Source organism: Dipodomys ordii, unplaced genomic scaffold (assembly GCF_000151885.1).
Source record: "Dipodomys ordii isolate 6190 unplaced genomic scaffold, Dord_2.0 Scaffold68, whole genome shotgun sequence".
NCBI lineage: Eukaryota > Metazoa > Chordata > Mammalia > Rodentia > Heteromyidae > Dipodomys > Dipodomys ordii.
In genome coordinates this window covers 1,110,646-1,123,698 of record NW_012267284.1, presented here as the reverse complement: position 1 = coordinate 1,123,698, position 13,053 = coordinate 1,110,646, and the positions used below count along the sequence as shown (strand labels likewise).

General features: G+C 45.0%; 1 protein-coding gene across 1 annotated transcript in view; it reads left to right on the top strand.

Annotated features, from left to right (window-relative positions):
- Positions 1 to 8,747, top strand: part of LOC105990853 (NUT family member 2G-like) — an 11,666-nt gene extending 2,919 nt beyond the window's left edge. Inside the window, exons 5-8 of the mRNA XM_013023370.1 lie at positions 5,429 to 5,605; positions 5,823 to 5,911; positions 7,536 to 7,683; positions 8,010 to 8,747. Of these exons, the coding sequence (XP_012878824.1) occupies positions 5,429 to 5,605; positions 5,823 to 5,911; positions 7,536 to 7,683; positions 8,010 to 8,747 (1,152 nt within the window). The remainder of the gene's footprint in view (positions 1 to 5,428; positions 5,606 to 5,822; positions 5,912 to 7,535; positions 7,684 to 8,009) is intronic.
- The last annotated feature ends 4,306 nt before the right edge of the window (positions 8,748 to 13,053 follow it).

Below are 13,053 nucleotides of genomic sequence, written 5' to 3'. Positions count from 1 at the left end.
GCTTTTTTCTTTTTGCTTATGTGGTGCTGAGGAATCAAACCCAGGGCCTCATGCATGCAAGACAAGTGCTCTACCACTGAGCCACCTTCCCAGCCCCTGAACTTTTTTAACATTCTCCCCAATGGACTAATGAGGGAATGTCCAAGGAAGTCTCCTAACTCCTGCTTTTCTGAAATGCTCAAGTTCGGGACCCCAAAAAGACCACCAGAGACCAGATCGATGTAATCAACAGCGAGGTGTTTATTGAGAGCTAGCTTGGTCCTCTGCGCACACAGCAAACAACTGGTGACGCTGAGAGGCCCTGAGCACAAAATCAGCACAGCTTTTATAATATTGAACAAACAAGTTCAGGGGATTTCCACACAAGCAGTTACATGATTGGTTTGAGTCTACCCTAACCGCATTGCCCTTTTTCTGAACTATCAGTATGTTCTGTTCCTGGACACTTGGGCAACTGTTCTGTTTCTTAAGGGTGGGCAGGGTTGGTGGCAACCTGTGATTTTTGTTTTTCTCTCTTGGGGTTACTCTGAGAGCAGCCTAGCATAAGATGTTGGGGTTAATCTCAAATTGGAATTACTTTGGCTCTTCAATTTTATTTCCCTACGCCTAGAATTCACATTTCCCATTTTCAGCAGGCAGGCAGCTACTTTTTTTAAATGGCTAAACCAGCAGGCCCTGCCCTCTGCTTGGATTGGCTGAACTCAGGTTCACAACTTACAAAGGGATGTGGCTTAATAAACAGGATGTAACTAGAGTTTAATGGGATTATAATGTGATGTCTTAATTAAAGTATAGAAAGATAACTAAGTATAGCAGTATAACTAAGTTTTCCTGTGCACTCTACCCACTTATTGAAGATTTCTTGTGCAACTCTATTGTCCTCAACCCCCTAACTGGAGGTTTCTTTAACACCCAGAGATAGTTTCCACTGTCAGTTTAAGTTTCAGTCTTCCCTAGTGAGTGTACAAAAACATGGATCAGAACTCTGCTGTTTCTAGGACACAGTTTAGTCTCTCACACACACACAATACCAAAAATACCCAACCACCAAGGCAATAGATATAGACCCAATTTTTCCTGCCTTGGTCTGTACACAAAGTTATCTAGTCACCGCAGTTTTAATCTGGGCTTCTTGATTGTGATATCCATTTACCTTTCATTCTGAATCCCTTTTCAGTTTCAAGGAAATGATGCTTTAGCCCAACCTGGAGGCTGCCACAACAGGGCAGCAGGAAGTATCTCCTCCTAAGGATGTGCTGCCAGGATTTCCTCAGGTGACACGAAAGATCCCAGATGAACCCCATATTGCTACCCACAACCTGGGACAGCCAAAGAAATGAGAATCAGGGGGCTCACAGGTTTCTGAACCCTGAGCTAAAGTAAGCAAGCTTATTTATTTAGTTCAGTACAGGGAAGGTCACTACAAGTATGTGCAGAAAACAGGGTATCAATATATCCTGTAGTTATAATCACTAACATGAGATACAGTTTGTATATATATGATAACTGACTCCCTTATTGTTAGGGAAAGGGAAGTGGTAAACATTTAACCATAACATAAACATTCATCTTATTCCCAAGGTCTCAAGTGCTATAGGGTCTAGACAGCTTTAACTTAGACAATAATGGGTCCATGTAACAGTAACTTGCACAGTTGTTTTGCTTTGTCTGTTTGACCATTCAGGGTCCAGTTCTCAGCCTTCTGAGTATTGATGAGGTGGCATTCTAACCTCTTAACCCTTTCCTGGTCTCATAGCTTGTCCTTAGAGTGCCCTGCTGATGTGACTTGGGATGCTGGGGTGTTGCAAAGAAAAAGGACACCAACGGAAAAATAGCACAACAAGGTAAAGTTTACTTCTGCAGAAGGGTGTCCCATCAGCCAAAAATCTGACAAGAAAGCACACAGATCAGGCAGGCAGCTACCTTTTTTTAAAATGGCTAACCCAGCAGGTCCTGCCCCTCTGCTTAGACTGGCTGAGCTCAAGTTCACAACTTGCAAAAAGATGTGGCTTAACTAACAAGATGTAATAGACTTTAATGAGATTATAATGTGATGTCTTAAAGTGTAGCAGGAAAGGGATGTAACTAAAATATAAACAAGGGTCAAACCAGCTGGCCACAGCAGGAACTTTTCAGAAAAACAATTCTCACAAGATTGACAGAAAGGGAGAAACCTACTGTGATAGAAAAGACAGTTTTTCTCACACAATAAACACCTGTTCTTTCTCTTCACATCAGAGCCAGTGCCATGCTCATCCATGATCCTGAACCCTGGTGCTTCCACATCTCCATCCAGAGATCTCCCCGTTAACATACCTGCACATAGGTCACTGGGGAAGCAGCCTACACTACCACTGATGGCTGCAGCATTCCTGGGGAGCCCTCTGGTGCTGCTTGCTTACTCCAGGACACCTTTAGTATCAGGAGATAGAAGCTGTAACTCAAGTGGGGCAGTTAACTTCTAACAATATTGTGCAAACAGAGCAAGGAAAAAGACCAGCAGTGTCCCACACACAATCAGAACATTGTTCTTATTAAGGCATCTCTCAGTTTGAAAGCTCCAAGGGTGTCCTGCTCAGTGTGTCCTGCTCCACTACTCTTGCCAGGTACTGCCATGAATGCTATAGTGACTATACTCACTAGTGAGGGTAGCCAGGATGCCCAAGAGAACTGGTCATGGGCCTCCTCCCTTGAACAATACCACATGCTTCCAACATTACTTCAGTAAACCAGGGATTATGGCCACCTAGGCCCTGAGGCAGAGGACAATCTGCTCACACCCCAGGCCAAGCCTCCACCTGGTAAGAGCATCTGCAGATCTAACAGTGTCTATCAGAACTTCCAGAGCTGGCAGTGCTTCAAGACCTTGGTCCAGAGCAACCTTCCACACACTCTAATGTGGAAGCACTTGCCTGCTTCCTCATATGAGTGCCCCCGCTTAAGAACCAGGAGCTACGCCTGGAGCTCCTGTGTGGGGATCACAAGGGCCAGGGAAGTCCTGTGGCTGATGGCACCTGCAGAAAAAAATCACACACTCAAACAAGTAATGTCACACCACAGCATGAAAAGTGCCTTATTTTAGTAGCCCATGTGCCTCTGTGAGTGCAGCCAACCTTAATTTTCGAGAATTATAAGCATCATACAAAGGATAAAAGATCACACAGAGCTCCTGGTGCAATGTAAGCCACAATTGGACTTAGATCTAAGAGTATTTTGTGTAAGTACCACTCAGCTGAAAACATCGTGCAAGCTGCTGGAAGTGGTTGAGACCACAAACATTCCTTGCTCACAGTTCTGCAGCCTGGGATGCCCAGATTCAGAGACCAGCAGTTGCTGTGTCTGGTGAGAGTTCTCCCTGTACCTGCCTAGCCTGGGTCCTCACATGAGTGAGGGACATGTTTCCTCTTCCTCTGTGTAGAAAGGAGCTCTACTGGCTCCATCACTGGCTGAGCCCCAAGCTGCTTCTCCCAATAGCTTCCCTGTTGGGATTAAGGCTTGGAACTCATTACCTGGGTTATGATCCACAATAACAGGAACATCAGGGAGTCCAATGCTCCTCTTGAGGTTGATGTTCTGTAGCTGGTTGGTGACATTGGGAAATGAGAAGAAAGGCCTGTATTGAATTGGATCAGCTGGGAATTGAGGGACACTTATGGACTGCGACTAATTCTGATGAATTCCATCCCAGTGTTTCAGTCCCTAACCCAACTCAAGCCCACCATGTCCCTGGACAAGGCCCTGTGGAGAAAGCCTTCAGGAATGGGAATGCATAAGCAACTATGAGTGCATGAACTACCATGAGATGGTGGCCAAGAGGACCAGGGGCTATGTGATGGAGGAGGATAGAACTTGCACACATGGGCCTTGTGGGGCTTATGGCTCCCACTGACAGGAGGACATGGACAAGAACAGAGCCCTCTATACTCAATACCTTTCTGGCCAGGAAGTGGCACAGTCTACCTGGAGTGCAGGCCAGGCTCTGGGTGGGGTCCTTACAAACTCCTGCCTCAATCATGTCTGGTCCACCCTTGCCAGGAGGTGGTATGTCAGTTGGGAAGGAGTAATCATCCAACAAGAGGTCACCTCCAAAATCGAGAGCTGTGCAAAGGAAAAATGTTTCTCTAGCCATATGATGCACACCTCTCCAGAAGCTGGTAGCTCTTGACCTTGTGGAGACCACCTATGCTCATGAAAATAGCACACTTTTAACCTAATATCCCTGAAGTATATAGAAGGTCAGACCTCTACTCTTACTGATTTTCTTCTTTCCTTTCACCTAAGCAAGCAAGCAACCAACCAACCAAACCAACTAACAGCAAAATAAACTAGCCCTCACATGAGGAAGTGAGCCAATCCTTTCAGCTTGAGTGTCACTTTGCCTCGACCTCCCCTGGACCCTGTTGCTCAGATCATCAGTCTAGGCTTTATATTCCCAGGATCCCTGAATCTCATCTAAGACCCCTACGTTCTCTACTACCAATCATATCCCTAACAAGCTTCTGAAAGTCAGCTCTCCTTTTGAGTATGGAGAGGGGAAAGATAGTCTACAAAGGTGCCACAAAGGATTCTTCCTGTCACCTGGACCTGGCTTGATTTCCTGTAAGTCTTAAGAGACATGTGGTGGTCTCACATTTGTGGTTCTGTTCTAGATGAGCAACCTCTTGAGACACGACAAGCCCACTTCAGAGTCCTGCTCAACATCACAGGCATCTCTCCATGACTGGTCTGGGGATAGAACTGGCCTCTTTCTCCTCACCTTCCTCTGTGCTTCCTGCATTCCCAGATTCATGGAGTTTGAGGCTCAGAAGAGAATCCAAGGTACTACTGATGCAATTTCAGAGAGAGCTTCCACTACCATCCCTGAAGCCAGAATCCTCAAGGCTTCCATTCCTTGGAAATATCCAGTAGCCAGGTAGAGCATCCTCACCATGGAGCCCAATGACAATGGGAGGCCAAGGATGAGTTGAGGAAGGGCATATCCCATATCCTTAGACCTGGCCTTCAGGATGGGACATATGGTGCTACAAGCAGAACACTCACTAGAGCCTCGGCTTCCATAGCCCTTGGCCTTGAGCTGGGTATTATTCTGGCTACAGCAGTAACTCCTCTCCTCACTTGCCTCTCCTAGGACCCAGAGTCTGGGTGTTGAGAGCACCTGAAATATCAGTGTCTCTAAACGTTGTCCTACAGGGCTACCTTATATGTTCCACATCTTGTAGAGTCTCCTATGTCAGGGCAGCTCTCCTGAACTCTGCTCTCCTTAGCAGTGGATAAGAACCTAGGTTCCCCCATCTGTACATTGTCTTGTTTTCCTTTTTCCTAGAGTGCAACTCCAGCAAGACTGATCTGAAAGCTCAGCCTGGCTAGCACCCAGAGGCCACCAGAGACCAAGGCACCTGAGAGATTCCCCCCTGAAACTGTGGAGGAGAACATAGCCATCATGGACTGGCTGGAGGACCTTCCAAAATCGTCCACTGAGGAGTCTGAGGAAACATGCAAAGGGGAAGGAGTGGAGCAACAGCAGGATGACTATGATATCTGCTCAGACCCAGACTTCCTGAGCTACATTGACCAGCTCTGCTTCCAGGAGGATTTCATGGCAGATGTGGGCTACATCCCTGGCCCTGGTATCTGCCAATTTCCTGGCCCTTGGAGTTAAGCTTCATTCTTTAGCAGAGAGAGAGAGAAAGAGAGAGGATTTAACAAGAGTCCTTGTAGACCAACTTTGGGAAGTCATTCCTTCCTATTTCTTCTTAAAATCCCCTTGGCACAGGTTGCTCCTTTCTGTACACATTCACAACTTTTCTTCCTTTTTGTCCCAGGTGGAGGCCATCATACATACCAGATTTATGGAACGATTGCTTTCCTCAAAATCAGACATGAGTATCTTAGACCTAAGTGAGGAGCTAGAGTAGGAAGAAAGACTTACCCCTCCCCAGGTAAGCAGAGCAAAGAGTGTCCCCAGGTATATCAGGAAGAGGAATAACAGCAGTACACCAGGGAGTGAGAGAACATAGCCCCATGCTTCTGGGGAGTCATGGACTTTGAGGTTACTCCTGATAGTAGATGTGGAAGTGGACAAGAAAGAAAGGGACAGGATAGCCAGAAAGTAGCTGGAGAGATACTCAGCAAGGGAGGAGGAGGGCAATCACAAGTCTATGTCACGAGGTGACACCTCCAGTTGTTCCTTCCCCTCAGCCCTCCTCCTGCAGGATGCAAAGCCAGTAACTACTCATTTCATTTCGTCCAACAGGTAGTGAAGAAACACCTCATGGTCTCAAAAGAGAAAAGAGGTGTTGACATACTCTTTAGTCCTGGTGCGCCCAACAGTAGCCTCAAGTACTCCTAAGTTGACCACTTGCCAACATGAAGATAGAGATGACCACGGACCCCAACAAAGAACATAGATACCTGCATCACAAAAATAACCTCCTGTGACCACCAGATACACTGTGCCACAGGTGCTGAATTGCTGACACCTCCTAACAATGCTGCTGTCATCCACGGCTGTCATGGGTCTCCATCATTGGGAGCCACCCTGTCCTCTGGTTCTCTCCATGGACATGGAATCTACCCTCATTGCCTGGGGTCCAGAGGTGCAGCGGGTCTCAGAGAAGACTCTTCTGATGGAGGTCCATGCAAGCTGACAAGTGAGAGGAATGTGAACAAGAAAGGTCTTTCCAGCTTGGCCTTCTTGCTGGGCTCTCAGTACCATCTCCTGTCCTGGGAATGTCACAGAGCTCCGGATCCTCCACCATCCTCCTCTGCGCTGGAAACCAAGCACCAAGACTCATTTTTCAAGAAGAAAAGGCACAGCCTGGATTCCCCTCCACCTGTCAAATCAGAGAAACAAACTCGCATTAGAGACTAGTGCACTGTGACAAATAATTCCTACCCAGAGCCTTGTCTAGACAGCAGGACCTAGCTTTGGTCTGATTGACTCCTCACAGCCTCAGAAGAGAAAGCATGAAGCATAAGACAGAAGGAAGAGGAGGAGGAGAGAAGAAGGAGAAGAAGAAAAAGAAAAGGAGGAGGAGAAGGGAGGAGGAGGAGGAGGAGGAAGAAAGAAGAAGAAGAAGAGAAAGAAAGAAGATGATGACAACAAGGAGGAGGAGGAGGAGAAAGAGAGGAAGGAAAGAGGAGGAGGAAGAGGAGGAGGAGGAAGAGAGGAAGGAAAGAGGAGGAGGAAGAGGAGGAGGAGGAATGTAACAGTAGCAGGAAGAGGATGAGATGTGCTTAGACCTAGAGCTCCTGAGAACTACATTGACCAGCTCTGTCCCCAGGAAGATTTCATGGCAAATGTGCACTACATCTCCAGCCCTGCTGTCTGCCACATTCCCTGGTCTTTGGAATGAAACTTGATTCCCTACCTGCTGAGCTCCATGTGCGCGTGCGCATGTGTGTGTGTGTGTGTGTGTGTGTGTGTGTGTGTGTGTGTGTGTGTATTTAACAAGTGTACTCGAGCACCAAGTTGGGGAGGTCATTCCTTTCTGTGTCTTCTCAAAGTCCCCTTGGCACAGATTTCTCCTTTCTAGACACACTGACACCCTCTTCTTCCTGCTCCAGGTGGAGGCCATCATTCATCCCAAATTCCTGGAAGAATTGCTTTCCTCCAAACCAGAGCTGGATCTTGAGGCCCTAATTGAGGAGCTGGAACAGGAACAAGGACTCACCCCTGAGCAGGTTGGCACAGGAAAGACTGGAGGCAGGTAGATCAGGAGGGGAAGAAAGGCCGCACAACCAAAAGCAAGGAGCACTGCCTTAGACTTCTGGGCAGTCATGGTTTGGAGGTTATTCCTGAAGGTAGATGTGGATGTGGACTAGAAGGAAGGACCCAGGAGAGCCAGGGAGGGGTTGAGCTTGCACAGCTGCAAAGAGACCCAGTGGGGAGCTGAGGAGCACAAGTGTGTGTGTCTGCAACCAAGAGAGGTGACCCTGCAGTTGCTCCCTCTACTGTGGGCCTTTCCCAGCCAGATGCAAAGCCAGTAACTCTGTATTTCCTCCAACAGATAGTGGAGAAACGTCTTGGGGCACCCAGAGTAGCCTCAAGTGTTTCTGAGTTGGCCATCTGCCAAGGTGCAGAGAGAAATGAGCAGAGCCCCCAACAAGCAGTCAGTGCAGATACCATCACTCTGCATATCGTTTGCAGTGATGATCAGAGCCATGGTGGCACAGATGCAGAGCACCTGACACCTGCTGCTGCTGCTGCTGCTGCTCTCCAGGGGGGTCCCAGGTGTCCTTCAGTAGGAACCACTTGGTCCACTGCTTGTCCCCAGGAACATGGATCCCTTCCCCAGAGACTGGGGTCTGGAGATGCCGTGAATCACATGGAAGAGTCTCCTGCTGGCACTCCACGCAAGCGAGCAGGGGACAGGAAGGTGGGCAAGGAAGGTGTCCCCAGCCTGGCTTCCTTGTTGGGCTCTGAGTACTGTCTCCTGCCCTGGGGACTATCTCAGAGCCCCAGGTCCCCCACCACCCTCCTGTCCTCTGGACTCCAAGCCCCCGGGCCTTCACTGTGCAAGAGAAGTGGCCACAGCCTGGATCCCCCTCCACTTGCCAAGTCCAAGAAAAGGGCTCGCATTGGAGACTCATGCACCCCAGCAAAGAAGCCCTGCCCAGGGTCTCACTTTGAGGAGTTTGCAAAGCAGGACTTGGCTTTGGGACTGAATCGTCCCGCACAGCCTCAGAATAGAAAATGTGAGGCATCGGAAGTTCAGAAGAAGAGGAGGAAAAAGAAAAATCCTTGAAACCATTTGGGGCCTGAGTGAGATTTCACCTAGAATGCATTCTGCAACCCATCAACAAAATATCTTCCTCACTCAGTTCTAATTCAGGGGTCAGGGTACTAGAAGAAGGGGAGGGAAGTAGGAGTATGGTAGGGGTAATGGGGGATGGTGTAGTGAACCCTGATGGGGAGGGAGTTTTACATGGGGAGGGGCTTTACATTGATGGCAGTGTCAATAAAGACATTTTCCTTGAAATGTTGTCTTCAGAACAGCTGAACTGGTGTCTCAAATGTACAAGGAATGAGGATGTTGCGGAGGCAAAGATGTCAGGATGTGTAGTACACACATGCTCACCCAGGTCTTCCATGCAGATTGACCCCTGCTCCTGAGAGCACAGGGACTGGAATTTCACTGTGATCTTGTTTATAACCTTCTCAAGAGGCCTCACCTACTTGAGAGGTCCTTGTCTGTACAGCACATCATTACAAAATCCACAAACACCAAGTTTCATAAATCAGTTTTTTGCTTTCAACCTCCCTACTGTCTGACATTGCTGCTGCTGTTGCTGCTGCTGCTGCTGTCATCCCTACTGTCCTCCAGTTCTCTGAAAAAGAGGCTGATATGCCATCTTAAGGAGTTTCTTTCCACTGCCCTAAACAGACCCGGGGCTTGGCTGAACAAGTTCTCAAGTAGCCAGGATCTTCCCCATTGAGTGGCTCTAGAAGTCAAGTGTTGGCCTGAAGGGAAGTAGCTGCATCTTCAGCTGACAGCCCCCAAAAGGACTTTCCTCAATTCATGCAGATGCCATTCTCTCTGGCAGTGACCCAGATGCTCTTGGTGATGTCTTTTGGAGGCTGTCCTTTCATTTCCAATCAGGGTTGACAGAGATTCCCCTGGGTTTTAGACAGTAGGTAGCATTGCTCAGAGTCCCTGGATTGAGGAACCTTGGCCATTTTTTCTGAACCTGATCAAGCAGCTGCATATTGTCCTGCCACAATCTAATCATTGGCCATCATTAGGCATAGGTTCTACTGAGGCTCAGAGCAAGCAGGGATTATGTCAGAGCTGGATATCAAGACAGTAGAGTTTGCTTTTAAAAAAATGTACTTTTATGGGATCTGGACGCAAATTTTTATGTCCAAATGAGAGCTTAGAATCTCTTCACTTGGAATAATGAATGCACAGATTCCCTACCCTAGCCAAGCTTTCAATAGAGACAACCACTTAGCATGGTTTTGGTAGGGACTTAAGAAACTCTTTACTGAACTCTCAGTTGTGAGAACATCACATATACTTTCTTAGTAGACAGTGGCCTTTGAGGTTATTTTATGAAATACATAGTAACTGAGAATGCTCTGAGCAAAGGTTTATTTTCCAACCTCTCCAAATAACAAATCCTGTCTTTATGCCTTGTCTAACTTTAAAATGTCTTCTATCTTAGATTATAGCAAGATAATGCTTCTGGTCTTGTATGAAGCATGTTTATAAAAGTGTTTGGGAAACTAAAAGATGTTCACTGTCAGTAAGAACCACAGACAAATATCACATAAGAGGGCAAGATTGTGAGGTTCCTAATGAATGTAAGTAATGAGTCATGAGAAATTGCTGGTTTTTTTTTTATCATGGAAATGCCTAAATACAACCTCTGGCTTCAAATACTTTGAAATGTCACACAGCTGGGTGATGTATCACCAGTGTCTCACAAATTTTCCTGTGGACAGTCCCTCGTGGGTGTGGGTTAAGGTGTGGGCTAACAGTTTCTAGGTCATGATGGCTGCTTTTGCAGAAAAAACTGATGTCCTCACTTCGACCGGAAGATGTCTGAGAAAATAAGTGGATAAGATGAAATACTAACATCTCTATCTTCTTATTTTGTCTGTCTCCTTTGTGGCCTCAGTCTTTGTTCTAAAGATATCTACCAATATTATTATTATTATTATATTATCTACCAATATTATCTACCAATAGTATTATTGGTCATGGGCAATAATATTATTTCAGTAACTAATGAAAGTGGAGAGTTCCTGAAAGATCTCTACCTATGCCCAGAAAAGACATGAGCACTCCTTCCTTCACTAGCCTATCTCTTTATTTTTATTCTGAATTTGTGATTCAGTAGGTTGTCTGAGTAGAGAGTGTGATTTCTGAGTAGGAGATCACACTTACACATTTCTTCTCCAGTCAATGAATATTTTTTCTTCCTTGTGTGGTGGTGCACATGTTTTCCCAACAACTTAAAAGGCAGAGGTAGGAGAGAAGGTGTGAACTCCAAGAAAATCACCAAGACAGAATATGAACAACAACAGCAGCAGCAACATAAAAAGGATCACTAACAAAAAATATGCAATTTATGGCTAGAGTGGCAGAGCACTTGTCTAACAAGGATAAGCTCCTAAGTTCTAATTCTAAAGTTACAACACATTCGAAAGCCTTTTCCTCATTCTGCCTCTTGAGTCACTGGCTTTATCAAAAGCCAGAAGACTCTAAGGTTTTTCTTAGTTTTACTCCTTGTAGTCTGCTAGTGTCAAACAGACAAAATGCAGGTTCTCCCCCTTCATATTGTGCTGAAGAAATTCGTAAGTAGAAAGCACACAATCCAACACATGCCACTGGGACCACAGTGTTGCCATCAAAGCCAGATAGGAGATGCCCAAACATTCACAGCATATCCACCAGAATAGTTGAAATTGAAGATCCAAATACAACTAAAATATGAAAGTATGGAGTAATGGAACACAAAACTATAAAATGTAAAGGAGAAAAGTAACAATCAATGAAATAAAACACTGTCTTGTGGTAAGTTTAGTCAATGTTATCACTTTTGCACAGGCACTGGTGGCTCATGCCTATAATCAGGTGGATGGCATCTAAGGATCCAGGTCCAAAGTCAGCCCTTGCAGAAAAGTCTCTCTCCAATTACCCCCCCAAAAATCTGAAAATGGAGGTGTAGCTCAAGGGGTAGAGCGCACTCTAAACCTTTTCCATTTCCCTCCTATTCTGCCTCTTGGTTCATTATAATGGATGATTCAAATTTAAACCAACTTATTAAAAGTATAATGGAAAATACAGTAAATGTTCACATTCATTTATGCAGAAAAGTCACTATTCACATGAACCTCTACATACATGAATGATAAAAACTTTCTGTTAACTAAGGAAGATGAGCACTATTTCAAGTTAATGAAAAACATGTAAAGAAAACCTATAACAGCTATTTAATGATAAAAGAATGTATGCTTTTCCTTCAGTTTAAATCCAAGGCTAGGCTATCATTTTCAACTTACTGTTGTTGGGGCTAGTCTATCCAGTATAGGAAGAAAAAGATCTAAACACACCCAAGTGTGGTAGCTCAGACTATAAGCCTACCAAGTGGAGAACAGAAGCACTGCTGCTCAAAGAAACTGCATGAGGGAAGTTAGGAGCATTTCAGTTGCAGGCAGCTTGGGCAAAAAGCAACCCCTTATGTGATAAATTACCTAAAGCTATCAGGATAGAAGTGTGACTCAACTGGTAGAGTAACTTTCTAGTAAGCCCAAGGCCCTGAGTTCAAATCGATGGTTCCCTCTCCAAGAAGAAACAATAATAATTGATCAAAAAAGAACAAATATCACTGAAATATGTTATACATGATTAATGTAGAAAATTAAGAGAAAATTTATAAGGAGTGTTAGAAGACAAACAATAATGACTATTTTTAGCAAAGTCTCAAGATTATAAGATCAAGACACACACAAACAGTGTCTCCCTAAATTTTATTCAAAGGGAACAAATGGAAACTGTAAATAAATACATAGTCATTAAGGATGAGGTGTAGAGATGTGCTTGTAAGGGCAATATATGCAATACCTATATTGTATATATATAGTATATATTTACATAAAATATATAATATACTATAGTATACATACAATATATACATATAAAATATACAATATATGCAATATATTCTCCACAAAATTATACACATGACATAAAAATTTAGCAAAAAGACTAAAAAAGTGAGAAAGACCTTTAGACATTCAAAACTGAAAAAACTCTTGGCACAAACTCTCTGCTCAATCCCTTGTACTAAGAGATTTGACTAAACTTTAACATGACTGTTAACAGCCTAAGGCATTGTTCCTAGGACAATTAGCCCTCCTTTGAGTTCCTTTCTGAACAACTCAAGACTGTCAAAAGAATTATTTGTTTCTACCTATACCTGAGACAGACCCCAGAACACCCTGTTTTGGATCTTTTACAAAATGGGTTTATAAATGTGACTTCTCTGATCTGTGAGATACTTAGACTGTGTCCCCTACAAACCAGGAGTGTCTTTCCAAGGACC